Genomic DNA, 20293 nt, shown 5'->3' with positions numbered 1-20293 from the left:
TATGGCACACACGAAGCACGGCGTGCCGTTGCATTTATGGATTGAATTGATTTTATTTTATTCTATGGGTAGATTTCGCTTAAGAAGAATATTCCTCTTCTTGGTTCTTTCGGTAAGTCACGTAGAATGGAAATAATAAAAAATAAAAATAAACATTTCAGACAGAGTAGACAGAGTCTGTCTACTCGACAGACCTGCCCTCCACCTGAGGACGGCTGCTTGCGTTGTGGCCGAAACGTCGTGAGAATTATTTTATTATGTTTTATTTTTATTAATTTATTAATTCCATTCTACGTGACTTTACCGAAAGAACCAAGAAGATGAATCCCTGCAGTCACGAAAGCTTTAAATCGAAATTTAAGAGATATCCCGGCCATACGCTGGTTTGCAAGATTAGAGCTGTGAGAGGACTGGTGTGTAAAAAGTAAATGGGAAAAGAAAGAAAGTTGCAGCAGCGTATAATTAATGACATTGCAGACACTGAGCAGCAAAGATATTCGAGGAAAAGAACATTCAGGTCATACACTATTTAAGTACCACTAGCAGGTGATGCTCATCATCAACGCTGGAGCACCAAGTCACACCGAGTCCGTTAACCACACGTGCTGGGACTGCACGTGTGGTTAAGTCCATATCAGAAATAATAACGCCAAATCGCGCGGTGTTCGCAAACCATGTGTGCAAGAGAAGGGATATATTAATTCAAGATATTTTTTTTTAAAGGCCATCGTTAGCCACGATCAATCTATTTTCTTTGGTTCTTTCGGTAAAGTCACGTCGTTAGAAATAAATTAAAATAAAATTATTTTATTGCTGTGGTTTTCACACCTGATGATGATTGCTTGTGTTGCAATCGAAACGTCGTGATTTGGTTTATTTTAATTTATTTTTAACTACATGACTTTACCGAAAGAACCAAAGAGTATGGATTCCTGCAGTCACGAAAGCTTCAAATCAAGATCGATCAATCCATTATTGGATGAGGCTTGTGCCGAGCCGTCACCATCTCTCAGTCTTACGATGCAACAATCCATTCGTATCCACCCACTCTCGCCCACCCCCCTTCCCCCCCAATCACCTCCACAGACTTTCAAGGGATGAAGATCGTGGGCGAGATGCTGCGAATGGCCGGCGCCTTCTTCATTGCGTCGCTCGTTTGGCAACAATGCACTGTACTGGCTTGTGTTTAGCGAGTACGTGCAAGCCGTGCTGCGGGTGAGAGCACGATAGCATCAGAATCGGAATCTTGATTTATCCTGGAGAAATACGATGAGCCTAATGAAGCTCATTTTCACGGATGTCCAGTAGGGGGTGGGATAGTGATGCAGGCCCTGCCTGGGCTCCCGTGGGCCCCGTGTCTCGCCTCCCGTTACTCGTCGTTTATTCCCTACATCCCATTGTTTTTCACTAGAAATGCCCACGCTGTGGAATTTCACGCACGCAGTTTCGTGTGCGTACACGCGCGTTGCGAACCTACGAATAAATTTGTATCTTAAAGAATAGACGAATTGTCAAATTCCTGCCATGCGATCCTCTTCTGCAGTCCCAGACTCTCGTATGCAGAGCAGGTGGAGGAAAGGACTCCGCTTGCGCTGTTTTTGCCAGAGGTCACTTGAACGGGATCTCAGATGTAGCTCTGTGGTGTCCGCTTCCATGGGCAATTCTTTTTTCCCGAGCGTAACAGAAAATTCTTAAGAGTCAAATACTTTGGGATGGAATCTGGACACTACTACGCCACCCTCCCTAACGCACGGGATAACCGTTGCTCCTGGGCGATAACGCAACTGACAAACTTGGACATTGCGTTTATGTTGGTTTATTTTGGGTTCTGTTCGGTTACACTGTTCCTCCCCTTTTCCACATTTTCTCCCTCCCCCTTAAATACACTGCTCTTCATCATTGCCCCTACCACGGCAGGGTGGCGAGCCCGGATTCCCTCGTTAATTCCCCAATATTTGAGGGTCCGTTACGCCCGGCCTGTTTTCCCTTACATGTTGTTCCTCCCTCCTTTTGATATTCCCAACTACATTCTGGGTTCACGAAAGACGATAAACACGCTTACGGAAAAAAAACATTTGTCTCGAAACTCAATGTGAGCGTGACATGCCGACTCGGCTATAATCCTGCATGGCGTGTCGACTCTGCCTGCCATGTGGTGGTGTTCTGTGTGCAGAACGGAGATGCCCCTGTAGAGTTCTTCCTGGAGGGAACTCGCAGTCGCACAAACAAGTCTCTCCCGCCCAAGCTGGGTGAGATCCTTGCTTGTGCACAGATGAGATGAGAGAGAGAGAGATGAGATTTGACTGTAACGTAAGCTTATATGATTTGCTTAAATTACATTCCCCGGAGTAACGTTGCTCTGTTGATATTTTAAACGAAATTTCTCGTCACTTGTGCAGCCTAAGTGATGGGCATTCCTGAATATTACTTTATGTAAAGCAAGTTGCCTTTATTACGTGAAGTGCACCATATAAATAACAGATTGATTGATTTAACCTTGTGGTGACGGTGGTGGCAGTAGTGTTGGCAGCGGTGGTTGAGGTGGTGGTGGCGGCGATGGCAATAGTGGTGGTGTTGGCGGTGGTAATGATGGTAACGGTGGTGGCGGTGGTAACGTTGGTAACAGTAATAACGTTGGTGGCAGTGGTGGTAACGGCAGTAACTGCGGTGGCGGTGAGACAGGCCTGCTGAACATGGCGCTGGAGCCCATGCTGCGCGGAGAGGTGTACGACACGTACGCTGTGGCCGTGAGCATCAGCTACGACGGCTGCTGGAGGAGGCCCTTTACGCACGCGAGCTCCTCGGGGTTCCCAAGCCCAAGGAGTCGACGTCGGTACGGGCCAGGGCACCGGCATTCGCGTCACCTCGCCGTTTCACGGCGGTGGTTTTTCTTCTATTGACGGGTGGACGCCACCCGGGAATTCAAACGTCTCTGGTCCTGTCGGGAAGTTGTTCCTTCACTCCTTTCAAGGAGGAATGGACGAGATCCACTCTGCTTTTGAACAAACAATGGAGTGGATAACAAATCTAAAATTACATCTTTAATCTGCTTTTATTAATCCATACGAAAGAAGAGGAAGAGTTTCGCCCCAACCCGTGCGCCAGGCCGTGGGAATCGCTCAGCGGAACTGTTGCAGATGCTGAAGTGTTTCTCACAAAGAACCCTTGCGGCATCAGCCACCCAATTAACGCGAGTCCATAGACGGCAAGGGATGCTGCCGCAGCAGAGTAACGGTGAGCGGTGCTGGACTTGCTGTTACAGAGGTTCGCCGGTTCGATTCCATCTCCCGACGCGCGGGAGTTAGTTGAAACAACGTTGGAAGCTTCTTAAATGGCCCTCCTGCCTCTGTGCACCCAGTCTATGGTCGGCAGGTCGCGTGCAATGGGGTAGAGTGTGGGTATCGGCTCCTCTTCCAGGGCCTCTGGTCAGCGTGGAAGATGAGGCTAATCATCCTCTAGGGGGGTGGGGCTCTGTAGTTGAGGCCTTTCCATCAGCAGTGGCTTGAGTGAATAGTTTCAGCGCCGTAACTCTACCTTGCCTTGTAGCTCCATTCCGAGTAAAGTGTAGTGGCCTCCCCATCATTACTGTTTAAAAACAAATACTTCAAAGTTATGGTTAAGCACATCATTATGGCATTTTTGTGATGTCATTGTTAAATCGCTCCCGTACATTTTAATACGTCGGATTGCCGGCCCTTCTCCCCCTTGCGATTCGATACACCCTCACTGATTTAGATCCACGGTTTAATTCGGCGAATCTCTGCTGTCGTCTCTCTCTCTCTCTGGTGAGCAGGGTTTGCTGAAGGCCCGCTCGGTGCTCAGGGAGGACTACGGCAGCGTGCACCTCTACTTCCACGCTCCCGTCTCACTCAAGGCCCTGGCCAATGGCCGCATCGACTCCAAGAGCTACAACTTGACGCCAGGTGGGCCTTGATCTCACCCCCCCTCACCGCACGCTCCCCTCGCACCTGCGAATAAAAACATCAACCAATCGGATTCACTCCGTGTTTGAGCGGAGTGAGAAACCCATCTTGGGAGTCTGATACGAGCTGTCGTCGTCTCTGGCGTGGCGTTCGAAAAGCAACCGGCGTATGTGCTGCGTCAAGTAGTAATGCGATGTACTACTTACTGTACGGTGCTCTCTGTTAATCTACTGCTGGATGAAGGCCGCCTAGTGCCTCTTGGTCAGAGGGTTTTAGTTTTTTCTAGGAGTTTGACCATACTTAACCACACTCGTTCTCCCCCTCCTCTCCCCCCCCCCCACCATACCGGCAGACACTTGTCCCTACGTCCGCCGGAGAGCACGTTGGTGTTTGCGCGTGACATTGCTCACCATATGGTGCGCACGCAGCAGCACGGCATGGTGGCCAGCCCTGGGCCCTCATCGCCAGCATCCTCATGCAGCATCACGGTGAGCGAGCCTGGGCGAGGAGCCGTGCCTTCCGGCGTGAGGGTGGTTTGGGCGAGTGAAGAGAACCGAGTCTGTGACCCACTGCTTCTAAAGCCTTTAGCGACAGGGCCCGGACTGACCATCGGGCAGTCCGGGAAAATGCCTGGTGGGCCGGTCAATTCCAAGGGCCAGTGGGCCAGACTCTGTGAGGAAATTGCAAATGTGATCAGAGTAAAAGTAAAAAAATTCAATTATATATTTTTTAAATATATATTTTATATATATTTAATAATATTAAATATATATAAAATATTTATTTTAATAGATATTTTTATTATTTACTTAAATATTTAATTACCTCTAATATGTAGGCTTCATTCCATCACTGGCCCATTTGTTTTTTGGGCCAGCCCAAATGGGCCAATGAGATCGCACGGCAATTTGGGCCCGCTATGTTTACAAATGCCTGGGTCGATTTTTTCGTTCAAGTTCGTCACCGTTTAGCAGTCCCTGCACTGCACTACCCCCCCACCCCATGCCTCCGCGTTTCCCCCCAGCCCCCTGCTTGTATATTTTATACCCAGGTCTCCTTTGCAAAAGGAGCAGAGTGGGAGAGCTCCCATCGTTGTTCCCAAAGGAGTAATTTAATCTCTTGGAAAACGTGCCCAAAGCATGCCGCTGATATTCCATACCCATGTCATCATAATTTATTCTCACTCTATTGGAGCACACGTTTGAGAGTGATTGCCAACTACAGTGGGTCCATTGGATTGAGACCATGAGCAATGCACGTACAGGTACTTATTAACGATTAGAGCCTGTGTTCTCTTGTATGCAAATGTGCCTGGCTTAGCCACCGAGCTTTCGGCTTTTGTGCAACATTTGTATACGTGCGTGGGTGTGTACATGTGTGTGTGTATGTGTATGGGGAGCGGTGGCACCATGCTTAGCACACTGCGCTACTAACCCGACAACCCGAGCTCATTCCCCCTCACGGCCAACATAAGTGACGATTATCCGAACTGGTCCTGGGCCTCCACTAGGTCGACTTTGCCTTAAGTGAGTACCTGGTGCGATGCGTAAATATCGCCAATGGGGAGACAAAGGCGGCCTGGCATGGTCCTGTTTACACCAACCCCTTCGTGTGTCAATCCGACCTCTAAAGGTGGTCGCAAACAGCATATGCAGAGTTCAATACAGGGGATGCCAACAGTCGGCAACAGCGATACCGGGGTGGGGCGGGGGACTGTATAAATACATGTGTAGTGTAATAGCGCCAGCTGCTGTCCAGCAGCAGCAACTGCGGTGGACGAGCAGTACACACGCCGGTGAGCGTATACGCGGCGGGTGTGTCAGCAGGGCGGAGGAACTGGGGCAAGGGTCATGGAAGACCCCATCTGGAAGCCCCTGGAACCCGCTAGTGGGTTCAAGAAGGGAGGTGTGGCCAGGGCGGAGCCAGGCCATGCTGGATCGCATAAAATCAGCTGAGAGCGGGAGCTCGTGGATGCCGGTTCTGGGAGTGAACTCGTCTCGTCGTTGTCTTCGCTAGATACTGGCGGCCGTATAGTTGCAGGCCGTCTCGGTCGGCGCCATCGGTGTTACACAGTCAGGGTTGTGTTTATGGTAGGCTAGACGACTAGGGAGAGCGCGGAGGGCGAACTCGTGAACCAGTGAAGGTGTTAATAAAGACGGTGCCTCCTGGGAACCCTTGCCTCTAAATTGCTGACACTACACATGTATGTATATATGGATGTGTGTGTGTGTGAGCCACAGGTGAAATTGAGTTATCTCTACTCTTGGCTGAGGTCCAGTGGCTCCGTTGCCTCATCGAGAAGTTTGGAGCCTTTCTGCACTGGCCAGGTAAGCATGGATGGCTCTTGAGCATTGGTCCCTTGCGCTCCACTTCTTGTCGTGGTCGTTGTAGCTGCTCTTGGGTTGACGTTACTCACCTTGCCGACGCGTAGTTCTTGTGAGGCATCGCGATCAAGTCTCAACGCTGAACCCGCCCGATCCTTAGGTAAAATCACGTAGAAGGGAAATAATAAAATAATAACATTAAAACATAAAACAATTCTCACGACGTTTCGGCCACAACACAAGCAGTCACGAAAGCTTTAAATCGAAAAATAAAATCCACCCGATCCTGTCAAAGCTCGGAGGCCGAGCAGGCTTGAGCCTGCTGGGAGATTCCTAGTAGTTTCAGGTATTATAGGCTTGCAATGCAAAAGGTGGCCAGGAGAATGGGAGTACAGCAGTGGATTGAATCCAGTGTTGCGGTGTCTTGAGAGGTGTTCTCTTCATGTGTGGGTTTCATGCAGGAACTCAACTCTCCTCCCACAGGAAGTCACAAACATTTACGGAACTGACAAAACATCCCAATGCAGGACCCTCCTGAAAAATTGTCCTGAGAGGCTCAGCGAGGCTTTTTGCGGATAAATAAAGGACACTTTTGTCATGTCTCCATGATTGTATTGCACTGCGCTCCGACGTCGATGTTCAATGATATGTCGTCTCATATCAGCTCGTGTGCAGACGCTCTATGGAATTTTGGTTACTTCGCAGGCCTGTGAGAGGTGGAGACAGATTGGGGAGACCTTGGTCTAGCAGCAGTGGATTGAGCATGGATGTTTACACACCGCACCAGGTACTCATTTGAGGCTGAATCGACCTAGGAGAGGCCCAGGACCGATTCTGATAATCGTCACTGACGTTGGCCGTGAGCACGGGAATTGCATTCGGGTCGCCGGGTTGTCCCGCAGCGCGCTAACCATAGCACTGCCGCTCCCCACTACATGCACACAAAAACATACATACACACAAACATACACACAAACATACACACAAACATACACGCAAACATACACACAAACATACACACAAACATACACACAAACATACACGCAAACATACACACGCGCGATCAAATCAGTCCCCAAACTGAACGAAGGCCCCGATGACCAAAGCCACGCGGGTCACGGAGGAGGTTGTTTGCCGTCTTCTTGCAGAGGGACAGCCGCTGGAGGCGGTGGTGCGGGATAGCGTCAAGCTGCACGGGAACATCGCGAGCACGCTGCGTCGCGGCGGCGACGGCGACGACGGTGGCGACGCCCGTGCAGGGTCGGAGGTCGTGCGGTTGGCGTGTCCGTGCCAGGCGCCGCCCCGTGACGGCGACGCGGCGCTGGCGCGCGCATGCGTGGAACTCATGTGCTCCGCCTACCGCAACCACGTGCTCCACCTGCTCGTGCGCCCGGCCTTCGTTGTCATGGCCTGCCACGCGGCACCCGGCGGCAGAAAAGGTACGACGGCCTCCTATTTTTATTGTAGAGTTGCTCTTTTTATATTTGTATTGTGTTTTTTTACTTATCACGATAATTGTTTTGCCATTTTTCTCCCAAATTTTATCCGGCCGGGTGACTCAGCGGTTGAGCAAGCAGCTCACAATTGGAAGGTTGTGAGTTCAAATCCCATATACCTCAGGGGTCGATAAAACGAGTACCACTTTTTGTCGGGCAATCAACAGTGGTTGACTTCTCAACAATAGTGGTTGTCCTACGGATAGCTATGGACTCGCCCCCCCCCCCCCACCATAGGAATGTGGAGTGTCCACCACAGGCTCAAGCCTGCAAACAGGAGATGACCACAACCTCAATGCTGATTTGTGCTATCGAGATGTGTTTGCAACTTGTGTTGCCCATGGCCAAAATTCAGACTCTGCTGGCTGGGTTCATAATGCAACGTGCTAGCCACTGCACCGCTGTTTTCCAACCACAAGAATTACAATTGAAAAACATGAATTCTTACGAACACATCTTTTTTGCGTACATCGTGAGCTTAAGAATCAGTATTAATCGATGCATCGATACATTCTTACCTGGAATGGGTGCCACACCGCGCCTGCTTTGCATGCGGTGCTGGGTTCAATCCTGGACCCAGGCGATGCCTATTGTATATTTGGAGTCCACGTGTTCTCTCTCTTCCCGTGGTGGTCGCATGGATTGTTCTCCGGGTTCCTCCTCCACATTTAGAATCAACATTCGTTTAGATAATTTGGCTGCTACTATAAACTTCCACATGTGGTGATGATATCAGCCACTTCAGGGCGATTATATCAGGCGCGCCGCGGTGGCGATATGTTCACCACCTCAACTGGTTTACAGGAGGTCGTGGGTTCGATCCCGACCCTGATGCCTGTATATTTGGAGTTTACGCATTCTCTCCGGTTTTTCCCTCATTTAGAACCAACATGCGTTTCGAGTATTTGGCTGCTGTACATTTCTACGTGATAAGCCACTTCGTTGGGCTATCATTTGTGGCCAGGCCGCTTCTGAAAAACAGCTACATAGCTCAGTGGGCCTTATGTGGTCAAATATATATTTTGTATTGTTTAATAGTTTCACTTCGATGATGAGCTTTCATCTGTGGCTAGGTCGCTCAGTGGGCTTAACCTGGTTAAATAACATCACTTTAATTTCGGGTCACAGCTGGGTGAAGCGAGGGGGACGTGTCAACGGTTGTCAACGCAGTGACTGAGTAGGTGGTGACGTGCGTGCGTGTTCTTCTCAGACGTCGTCTACTCCCATTTCTGCTTCTTGCTGAAGCTGTTTGAGGACGACTTCATCTTCGTGCCGAACAACGAGATCAAGGTACCCGGCAGGAAAGGCGCGACGACCTCGTGTGTTTTTTTTCTATCGTAGAGTTGCTTTTTATATTTTGCATTGGGGTGGTTCTCTTTTTTTTTATCACAATAATTCTTTGCCATTTTTCTCCCAATTCTATCCGGCCGGGTGTTGAGCGAGGAGCTCGCAATTGTAAGGTTACGAGTTGTATGCATGTTGAACTTCTTTCGCACCGTACTTAGCCAACCGTGCTAATCATACCTCCAGGGTCGATAAAATGAATACCACCGAACCCTTCATGTGCAGCGCACCCCAGCAGGGGGCAGGAGACGACCCCCACGACCCGCACAGCGTGGGAGGCCCTCATCCCGCGGTACATTGACAAACGGGACGTGCATGTTTATTGTTGTTATTGTGATTAAGGGCCAATTAAAGCCTTAGCCTATTTCCGAAGCTAAGCCAGGGTTTGTCCTTGTTCACAGCTGAATTGGGCGATTGCCATGCACAATAGTTGTTATAGGTTGCGGGGCTATGTAGAGGGCAGCATGGAGAGCTTCGCAGCAAAAGCCATCATGCAACCGTACTTCTCTGCTCCCGAGCCTGGTGAAGCGTGGGTGGGCCCTCATCCTGCAGTGGATTGACAAAGCGGCTGTGGTGAGTGATATCTCAACAGATCCTGTCCCCCCCTCTTCCCCAATCCAACGTCCTCCGCCCCCCCCCCCCAACTCTCCGCCACCCCCCTGCTGCCCCCCTCCCTCCCCGACAACGCGCAGGACATGGAGGAGGGGGTGGCGCTGCTGCTACGCTGTGCGGCGCTGGTGGACTCGGCTGGCTCCCTGGCGCTCGCCGACACCGACGCCGGCGCCAGGGTGGCGCGGTTCCTGCGCGACGCCTTCCGCCCATTCCACGTCGCCTACCAGGTGGGCGGCGCTCGCTCACGTGTCGATGTGCTGCGGGCACCCTCCAGGAATCGCCCCGTTTACAAAAAAAGTTACTTAATTGTGAAAACTAACGCGCTTGCGGACAAATGCCATTGCGCCACCGGCGCTGTGTTGTTCACCAAGTGCTGCACAGTGACCGCTGCTACTGGCGGGTTCCTCTTGGCTGGATAACTGTGATTACATGGTCAACAACAAAAAACATTTTTTCTGGCCTGGGCTTTTGCAGCTGTTTTAGACTAATTTCAGGGTGCTGATTCCAAATCTGATCTCAGATTTGCTCTATCACATCTCATTTTTATGCTATCGGCATACCCCATTTTCATTGATTTTACCCGAAATTAACTCTGTCACTTATGATTGCAAGTTGTTGCGAGTCATGACTGCTTTAGTGTTAAAATATGGTGCTGTATTTTTAGGACAATGTGTTTATAATATAATTTTATGAGATATCCACATTTATTTAATATTTTCTTCTGCAGTTTTTATTGAAAATGTAATATTTGATAGACAAAAACTGATGCCAGATTTGGAATCAGCACCCCAAAATTACCTTAAAACCGTTGGAATACCTTATGCCAGAAAAAGTGTGTGACCAGTGTTATGAGAGGCTTGTCACATTGCGGGTGCAAATAGAAATTCAAGTTGTTGTTGAGAACCCAGCCTTAGCGTGTGCGGTTTGCTGGCATCAAACCCAGCCATGCCAACTCTGCACTCTGTCCAACGAACATGTTCATTTTATTTCATTGATCAAACGTTACGCAATTTATCATAACGTTACGCTTAAGCATCCCCAGCGCTGGTGGCTTTCTCCAGAGGCAGTCGTTTTTGTACCATAGACTCCAGGTGGGAGAGTGGGGGGGGTGGGTAAGGGGTCAACACCCGGCCACCTCCACTGCTTTGATGCGATGACCTCCTGACCCCTGTCGTCCCCCGTTGCCACGTGGTCGGCACAGGTGGTGTGTCGGTACCTGCTGACGCTGGAGAGCGGCAGCGCGCACGCAGAGGGCCGGCTACTCGCCGACCTCCAGAACCACACCATGCAGCTCATCCTCACAGGTGCCGCCCGCCAGTGGTGTAGCTATCGAGTGTGCAGGCGGTACGACTGCACTGGAGGCCACGGGCCCAAGTGGCGGCCGTGGCACCGGACTACGAAACGGAGAGAATAATATGGGAACAGGGAGCCCAATTTCATTTCTCACACCAGCGCCTGGGCCAGCCGCTCTATGCTAATTAGTAATGAATTAGAGATATGTAAATTCGAATCGACTCTTACACTTTAAGGTACACGGTCGAATACGACACCTACGGGAATAGATTGTGTTTATTATGCTGAAGTTGTCTATGACAGAATTTCCCAGAATCCCCCGAGTGTTGTCAGATATCTCCGAACAAAGCAAGGCCTTATTCTAGATAGTAGTTGGATGGGTGAATACCATGCATACCAGGTGTTATATGTTTTGGGGGGGCGACATTGTGGGCGGTAAAGAACAGTGCAGCAAAACCCATTGTTTCCATACGTCAAAGCACCCACGTATTTGCTTCCCACACATTCACCAACCTGCACTGACCAGCTTGGTGAAGCATGGTCAATTAATTCCCATGACCTGCACGTCATGCAGGGGGCTCTTATCGAGCAGTGTGATCAAGTGATTGGCCATGTATAGTTGGCTACATATGGTGCGAAAGAAGTTCAACATACATGTAAATAGTTTTTCTAACAGCATTTAAACAACGGTGAAATGGAATTGTTGTCGCTGTCTGCGTGTCCTGTTGATAACAGGTGAACTCTGGAGTACGAGGCTCTGTCCAGCAACCTGCAGAGGAACATCCTGTCGGCCCTGGTTCGACTGAAGGCTCTGAGCAGGACGAGAGGGTGAGCGCACACACGGCAACGATTCTGCGCAAACCCTCCCTAGTGCTGTTTAACACGTAGGCTTTCGCGACGAATACCATCCATAATAGAGGTTTTTATTTTTCGGATTAGATCGCGTAAATATATGAATGTGTCGTTAAACCCGCCACCACCCGACACAGCCAACCAGTAAGGGTTGTCACGTAAACAGAACGTGGCCAATTCGTCACGAGTACAGCACTAACCGGTGTTTTGGAGAGCCAAGCCACGACATTTACAATCTGAGTACGACGTTTCGCCAATAATTACAACATTGTGACCCATTCCCGTGCTGGCGAATGTTCCTTTTCGTCCTACTCTTAGGTTTTTTCGGTAAAGTCACGTAGGTAAAAATTATAAAATAATAAATGAAAATAAATCAACATTTTTTCGTTCTGTTTTTGCCAATTGCATTGCACATTTCTCCATTACTAACAGTTTGGGGTTTAAAAATGCCGAAGCTGTGTGTTACGGTGGTTGTGGTGAGATTTTTTTCACGTCGCTCTTTTATGTTCAGGAAAGAAGGTGTGCGGTACAATATCACCGAGCAGATGGAAAGAGTGGCCAAATCGATTGGTAAGTGTGTGTGCGATTCATTCAGACTGGTTTGTAAATATATCTAAGATCGAATATGTATGTTGTACTTCTTTTGCACCGTACATAGCCAACCATGCTTCATCGGGGGACGGACAACAAATAATACTGTGTTCAATAGCATTTGATTAATCTGTGTACGTGTTTAGAATGAGTTTGTGCATCGTGACCGAGTGGCTCAGAGGTTGGAGCCACTGAGCTTGCACTGCTCAGGTCAATGGGTCCGCGTCCAGTTTCAGTCGCCCGTAATTAAACCGGTTTCTCAAGTGTGGCGAGTTGATTTTCTCAGCCCAGTCATTAACGACTGCTCACACACACAATAATACCCTGTGTTAAAATCAATGGTGTGCTTCATTTGGCTACATTGCAGCTCCTAGAATAGAGACAAATGTCAGCTTGTGGCCATCAAATGCCGATCTCAAGTAGTGTGTGGGAAAGTGAGCCCGCTATTGTAATTTTTCTGGTTGAAGCCCTGTGCAAAATCTATTTTAGAGCCATTCTCTAACCCATGGGTTGCGACTGCTCTGAACAAAAATTCAAATTGATTCTTCATTTCACGACACGTTGCCGATAAACCGGCATCGGGAAGGCGTATTTTGTGACGTTTAGAAGTTTATGTACAGTAATATTTGTTTTTCATTTCTTTCAGCGACCTTACAACCCACTCACAGCCAATTGCAGCCACGCCTCTGAAGACTTGTCAATGATCGTCTCGCAGAAAGATAGCCCGTTTACGCACAAATGAAGAGCTTGGCACAGTGTTGAGCACTGAGGAGCGTTCATGCACATTTTGCTTGCCATAGTGGGTGGTCGTGGAGGTGTTGGCTGTGTTGACGGTAGTGGCGGGATTGATGGTGGTGGCAGGATTGATGGTGGTATCGGTGGTGGTTGTGGTGGGCGGCAGTGGTGGTTAGTGGTGGCAGGCCACAGTCGAGCTGGCTTTGGGGCCATCTCACACGAACTCTGGTGCTGCTGCTGGTGGTTTTGTTTTGGGGTGAACGATAACGGTGAGGGTTGTTGCGCAGTTAATATCACTGGGTGCCTTGCACATTTCCATCGGCCTAAGAAGCTGAATTAGTCCTCTCTAGGCTGGGTAGGAACGACTCAGTACGGGAGCAGTAACTTGTGCCCATCTGACAGATGCTTGTGTCGTAACCCTCTGGTCTATGAAATGAAAATATGACACAAGTAGCAATTGATTGGCCCAAGGGCAACGCGGAGATGTCTAATGGTTATTATTAGAAATGTGGAAATTCGCCGATTAAATTAAATCACCGGTGAGGTGGCCGGGTGGCTCAGGAATCGGAGAAACCCGCTGAGAATCCTTTAATTCTGGGATTTAAGCCACCCGTGATAAAAACCGGTTCAAGTAAGTGTAGCAAGTGAATTACTCTATAGATTCATAACCACTATAGATTGCACATGCACTAAAAGGGACAAGTAATTTGTAAGTTACATTGTGACCCTGAATGGTGACAATTAATCGAGACGTTGCATCGAAATTCACCGCGTCGTCGCCGGTTTTTATGCTACCATGCCGAAGCTTTTTTGTTTAAGTACGGTCATTGTGCTTAATTGTTTTGATCGTGCTGACGGGCAAACAGATTGACAAGCTCCAACAGTTACTTGCGTGCACATCTTATAATGCTATGCTGCTATGTCGTTAACACTTCGCTGACGTTTTCAGAACTCTTTTCCCCTTTCTTGGGGGGTGAGGGCTCGGAAGGGATGTTTTTTGCTAAATGTTGCAAAATGTAAATTGTCCGTCTGATACAGAGCTTGAATGAAAAAAAAAATCTGTTTTGATTCATGTTAAATGCTTGAGTGTGTACTTTGGCCTGTAAGATGGATATTTTAATGCGGTACAGCGGATTTTTGCTATAAAGAAGCCTTTCAAACCAGTTAAGAAATCCATTGAGACATTATTTTTTAAGGTTTTCTGGGATTTAAATAAGAGTATCGTAAATAAATGAAACAAATGGCACGATATTAAAGTCAAAAACATTTTATTCATGTAATTTTTTAATGTAAACAAAACACAAGTAGTAATCTTAAACATTTAACAAGACACACATTTTGCACAATGCTCATTTAAAGGAGGCTGGCTACATTGATAAGGCTTTCAGTTTTTTTAAGCAAGACGTTTGCAAATTTAAAATCTGTGTATAACACATGTACATAACAGTGTTTTAATGTTAACTGCAAAACAATTGTACACGCTTAACATGCTTGATTTAATACAACAGGGGGTGACTCACCATGAATGTCTTTCAAAGTTGATCAATTATCCTTCATTCAAATATAAATTTAAGTGGTTACAATCGGCACATGCCCCATGTTTATAAAATTCGGTCTACATGGCGTAGACGGTGCTGATTAATTTGAATTGGGGCTGTATGGTTCATGTGGGACACACAATAACATGTGTACGTATGTTCAGCATGGCATATACAGGCCAATTCAATTTAAGCAGTGCTCTACCTCACGTGGTACTCATATACACATAAGAATGTGTCTCAATCGACATCCTGTACATCATACGGGCTACTGTTTCGTAATCATCAGGCATATGCAATGTGTGGAATGAATGAGACGACAGAGGAGAGATCCCACGAAAATGAGAAAAATAATCGAACCTTGCATTAAATCGTGACCCCGGTTCCTGACAACTGTAATTCTGGTGGTGAGAGGGATGAATCGTAACATGCCGAGTTAATACTACACGTTGTCACCTTGCACCTAAGCATTTTTTGTAATCTAAAGTACAATTTCTCACGGGAGGTAGTATATTCGCCCTGAGTAGCTGGAAGCTGTCCGCACCGGTGATCCTACTGCAGGCACACATCAAGGTGATTGTTGATTTGCGACTCTGGGAGGCGCTGTTGACAAATGGGGCATGCAACCAGAAGCCCTGCAGCTAGGGACTCTCCCTGCCTCTCAGCCGGTCTGGCTGATGGGACAGCTTCTTTCTTCATCAGCATCTTGGAGTCATGAGTTCCCAGACTCGAAGGCTCTTGCCCAGACCCGCCACTGCCTCCTGCGTGTTTCTTTTGAAACATTTCGGTAAGCGTGGGAGTCCTGGACGTATGCTGCTCGGTCTTTTCACGCTTGGCGTCACTGGCTAATGCATTATTTCCGTTTCTGGAGCCTTGTATGCGAGAAGGAGATGGGAAACCGCCTCCGTGTTGCCTCTTTAGTTTACTCGGACTCTGAGCAGTTGGTGCTCCATTTCCGTCTCTCAAACTCTCTCGACCTTTGTATACAGCCAAGACTTTTACACCTTCGGGATCACCCTTTGGTTTTCCCTTCAGAGACACTCCTTTGCTAAAAGCTTTCGGATTGCTGACAGACTTCCTGTTGAGAATCGAAGCGTCGGGGAACTTCTGCTCTTGCTTTCCTTGGTCTTTAAAAGCCAGCTGTCCATGTTACTCATAGAGCGACCACGATCGTATCCGTTTTTGCCCTGGGACGAGCTTCCCATTGCAGGCTGTGAGCCGGTTGGAAAGACAGGAGGCACTTTGAAGGTAGAAACTGCTGATTGGGAGGCTGAGGTCATAGTTTCTCTACCCGACACGGGTGCTTTTACTGCCGTGGTTGTGGAACTGGCTTTTACAGCACTGTGTGGTCTCCCATTATTTCTGCTGCCGCCACCGCCGCCACCACCACCACCACCAAGGAGAAAACCATTTCCTGAGAACGGGATGAACGTACGAATGTCTGTCCCGTTCTTGTCTGTGGAAAGAAATAAAATAAGATGCATTTTAAAACAAACTTGGGTGCAAGAGTTAACTCACACAAAGGTGATTGAGGGTATCCTAAAGCGAAACTTCATTATCCACAAATGTTAACTGTCCGGAAATTATGGCTTTGTTGAGATTATGTGGCTTAAGTGGAGTGAGTGAATTATTAAGTTCAACGTGCGGGCATCTATGAGGGAAATTACACGATAAAATAAATTCAATGATGCAATACAATTTGGATTTATCGCATTAAAATGTAACTGCATTAAAATAAATGGATTGTCATGTGTTTTAATAAAACCCTTTAATATGCCCTTCAACTGTGCACAAAAACAAGCGGCACTGCATCTGCTTCACCTTTGGCCGGCGACTTCTTGTCGGCACGTCCCTTCACTCCGCCCGCTTGCGTCTGCTCTCCTTCGGCCGAAACTCCGCTCTTGCCAGCCGCCTTCTTCTTGTCTTCCGGCTCCCGCACCTTGACGTAGGAACCGTTGCACGTCCGCTGGTGCTCGTCCCACCAGAAGTCTCGCGTGACGGCGCTCGGTTCATGGCGCGCTTCACGTAGCCCATGTACGGCGGGCGCAAGCGGCACGGCCCCGTGCAGCGCCACCAGTGCTGGCGGTAGACATCCACCTCGTCGTGAAAACTGTGGTAGATCTGCCGTAAGCAGAGCAGATGAGAGTGATGAAGTTATTGAACATCCTCAAAAGTAGAACGTTTTGTTCCATTTTCTGAAACAAGGCAGAAAAATGCAGAGGCGCATGCTTGGAATTACACTTGAGGAGGTGGACAGAACATACGAATTCTACTTCGATGAGCGACGTGTCCTGTCCAAGCAGGAAACATTGGCCAGCGTCTAGACCGTCGTTCTCTGGCACAGGGTGACAATGCACCGCGAGCTGCAGAGTTCGAATGGAAATTTCTTCGCCGGCTCGTACATACAATGCCGACACCGAAATCGTGGGGGGAAAAAGCCAACGAATGAAAACCATGGCCGGAGAGCGGGTGCTTGCGCAGGCAGAGCTCCTCCTGGGTGAGAGTGTACCGTGATTTTAGTTCCCGTCTCCTTGTTGATGCGGTCCATGTGTTTGCAGAACTCGGTGCCGTGGCCTTCACGATCGCGGTTGTTGTGCGTCACAAAGAGCAGCGCGTGGATCATCTCGTGCAGCAGCGTCTGTAGTGGCAACAGTGTGGGTTAGACCAGGGGGTCGGTGGCAAACTGTGGCTCTTTAAGGACTGCTTTGTGGCTTCCGACACTATAATTACAAAGTAAAAAAGAAAACCTGAATTATTTTTGATGAACGGTGAACTTCTAAAAGCCCGAAACTGATTTGTAGTCCGGCATTACGAATCATTGTGTGTACTGTTTTAAAAATAGCGATTACAAAAATGTGGTCTAATGTTAAGTACCGCCTTGTATTCACATGCATTGCGGCTCTCAATTTTTTTTTGTTATTTTGGTTGCCGACCCCTGGGTTAAGACCATATGGGATACGGTACAATTGTTCTTTTATCACGTAATCTTAATTCAAAAATGCTGTAACAGTAAGTTACTGTTTTACTTTTAAAAGCAACTTCAAGTGATAATTACTATGTTTCCTAGGTCGGTAATTGTATTGGGGGAAACAAAATGTGTTGTCAATCCACTGCTACACGATGGCCGCCTCACCCCGTGCAAGTCATAAGAGAGGCCCTCATCCAGCATACTTCACCACGCTGGGTCAGAGTGGGTTGGTGAAGGTGGGCAGCAGAGCATAGATGTTTGAGCTTAGTACAGTACAATAGGGTTTGCCGCACTGCCCTCTGCCATAAATGTCGGCCCGCAGCAGCCTATAACACCTGTTTTTATGAATGATGGTCACCCATCCAAGCAGTATGCAGGAACAAACCTCGCTTGGCGTTCTAGATATGTGGAGATCGGGCACATTCCAGGTGAGTAGTCAGACTGCGTATAAATACACCAAACATTTTATGGCCAATTAGCAGGGTTTAGGACTCTCGATTAACACGGGCGACAATCTCACCGCGATGAATTCACACCGAAATAGGAAGACTCCTTCACAATTCTGGCAAATCGCCTGATGAAGCTGGTTGTAATCAGCGAAACGTCGTACTCGAATTGTAAATGTTGTGGGTTGACTCCAACACACTGGGTGTGCTGAAGCAGTTACTAATTGCCACGATTTGTTACGTGACGCACATTAAATGCGCTGTATCGCGTGGTGGTGGGTTGACAAATTTATACTTACGCGATCTCACCCATTAAAACCTTAATCATAAACACTATTGGTCTCGAAAGCCTACCACGGGTTAAACTTAACTGATGGCAGTCGGAACCTTGAGCCATCAGCATTTGCTCACCTCAACCAGGTCCTTACGGGGCCGAAGTTTGAGCAGGGGCTCGCTGAGCTTGATGGAGCAAAGGCCGCCTCGGCCCTCGTAACAGCACACACCTGCACAGCTACACCATGGGGGGGTGACACACACACAAGCCAGTTTACATGCTTGAAACACCAACGGGCAACACAATCGCTTGCACCGGACTTGGAAGTGCACGGTTACAGCCCAATAATTGTGCTCTATACGCAGGGAACGAATTTGTATATGGAGCACAATCCCCACCCAGCCAGGCCAGAAAGAAACAACTCGTAGCCACCGCTAAGCGAGATAAATATAGTTATTTGGATGCAATAATCCAGCATCCTATCAAAAACCATCCTCCAAGGCATCACTGACGGGACTTGAAAGAGTGCGCCCACATAAGCCTTGGATTTAGAGTGTCAGGCGGACGGGTTTAAACCACAACGAGCGAATCCACAACCAGATGACGATTTTGTTGGCCTCACATCTGCACGTACAGCAAAACAACACCGTCTTGTCGTCACCCGACACAACACTCCCCCCCACACACCACCACTCCTTATAACAATACTTCACCCACCACCGTAACCACCATCACAACAGACAATGATGTACATTTCGATTTAAAGCTTTCGTGACTGCAGGGATTCATCTTCTTGGTTCTTTCGGTAAAGTCACGTAGAAGGGAAATAATAAAACATAATAAAATACAATTCTCACGACGTTTTGGCCATAACGCAAGGAGGACGGCTGCTTGCGTTGTGGCCGAAACGTCGTGAGAATTGTATTTGATTATGTTTTATTTTTATTATTTCCCTTCTACGTGACTTTACCGAAAGAACCAAGAAGATGATGTACATCTCAGATGACCCATCTCTCAATTCCAAGGGGTGATACGTTACTGAAACTATTAACAATGTCAAGTTAATGTCAATAACTTGTCCGGAAATACCTAATCGATACCACCATCACCATAGCCATGACGGCCAGCGCACTCACAGGGTCATTCTCTTGCTCCACTTCACTTCGACGCCCTGAAGCTTCCCCCAGAAGAGCGCCTCGTTGTACTGAGAGAAGAGCGCCCACACGTTCGGACTCGGGTCGATCAATTCCCAGGCAGAATCGACGATGGAGAGAGGCCGAGCCCGGCGCTCGGGAATCGCCGGGCCGGGGGGCCACGTCACCGGGCAGGGCTTTCAGGAGAGACCGAGGCTTCGGCCTAGCCCACCCGACCTCATCATCGGCCAACTTCGGTCGTCCCTCCGCGCGCTCCTCCTCCTCGCAGTCAAATTGATTTTGCAGCTGCAGTGCGAAGGCGAGGTCGGCGTCCATATCGATATATTAACGATGTCAATGTTAGTTATGTCCGGACTAGATACTTGTTGAGACGATTTGCTCGTTGGGTAACGGGGCACATCCTTGGTGTGTGTGTGTGGCTACGGAAGCCGAGCCGTGTTGGTGAAAACGCGTTTTGAAACATTCGCATTATGACCAAAACGCGATTTAAAAAAAAACAAGTATAAAGTTGATAACTTAGGTCATTGGGAATAAGCTACACACGTTCAACTTTAGAGAGGCGCGGGGAAATCATGTGGGAATATAGTCGTTACGTATTGCATACCTGTCAACCTCTTATCAATGCCGATCTTATTTATTTTGGTGATTTCGAAAAAGTTTTTTGGTTTGGCCATGTTTTGTTTGTTGTAGTACGGAGTTCGACTGATGGCTTTAATCTAAGTTGTCTTGTGGTTGTTGTTTGA

At 48.2% G+C, this 20293-nt stretch overlaps 1 protein-coding gene across 1 annotated transcript; it reads right to left on the bottom strand.

Moving 5' to 3' along the window:
• Positions 1–15260: 15260 nt before the first annotated feature.
• Positions 15261–19865, bottom strand: LOC121852681 (DNA-dependent metalloprotease SPRTN-like). The gene is given in 8 exon segments (XM_042346567.1): positions 15261–15835; positions 16000–16164; positions 16530–16703; positions 16706–16829; positions 17218–17346; positions 18534–18633; positions 19533–19684; positions 19800–19865. Coding segments are annotated over 8 exon segments (1485 nt in total).
• Positions 19866–20293: the final 428 nt, after the last annotated feature.

This window comes from Callorhinchus milii, unplaced genomic scaffold, assembly GCF_018977255.1.
Source record: "Callorhinchus milii isolate IMCB2004 unplaced genomic scaffold, IMCB_Cmil_1.0 Scaffold1023, whole genome shotgun sequence".
Taxonomy (NCBI): Eukaryota; Metazoa; Chordata; class Chondrichthyes; order Chimaeriformes; family Callorhinchidae; genus Callorhinchus; species Callorhinchus milii.
This window is presented reverse-complemented; position numbering and strand designations above follow the sequence as displayed.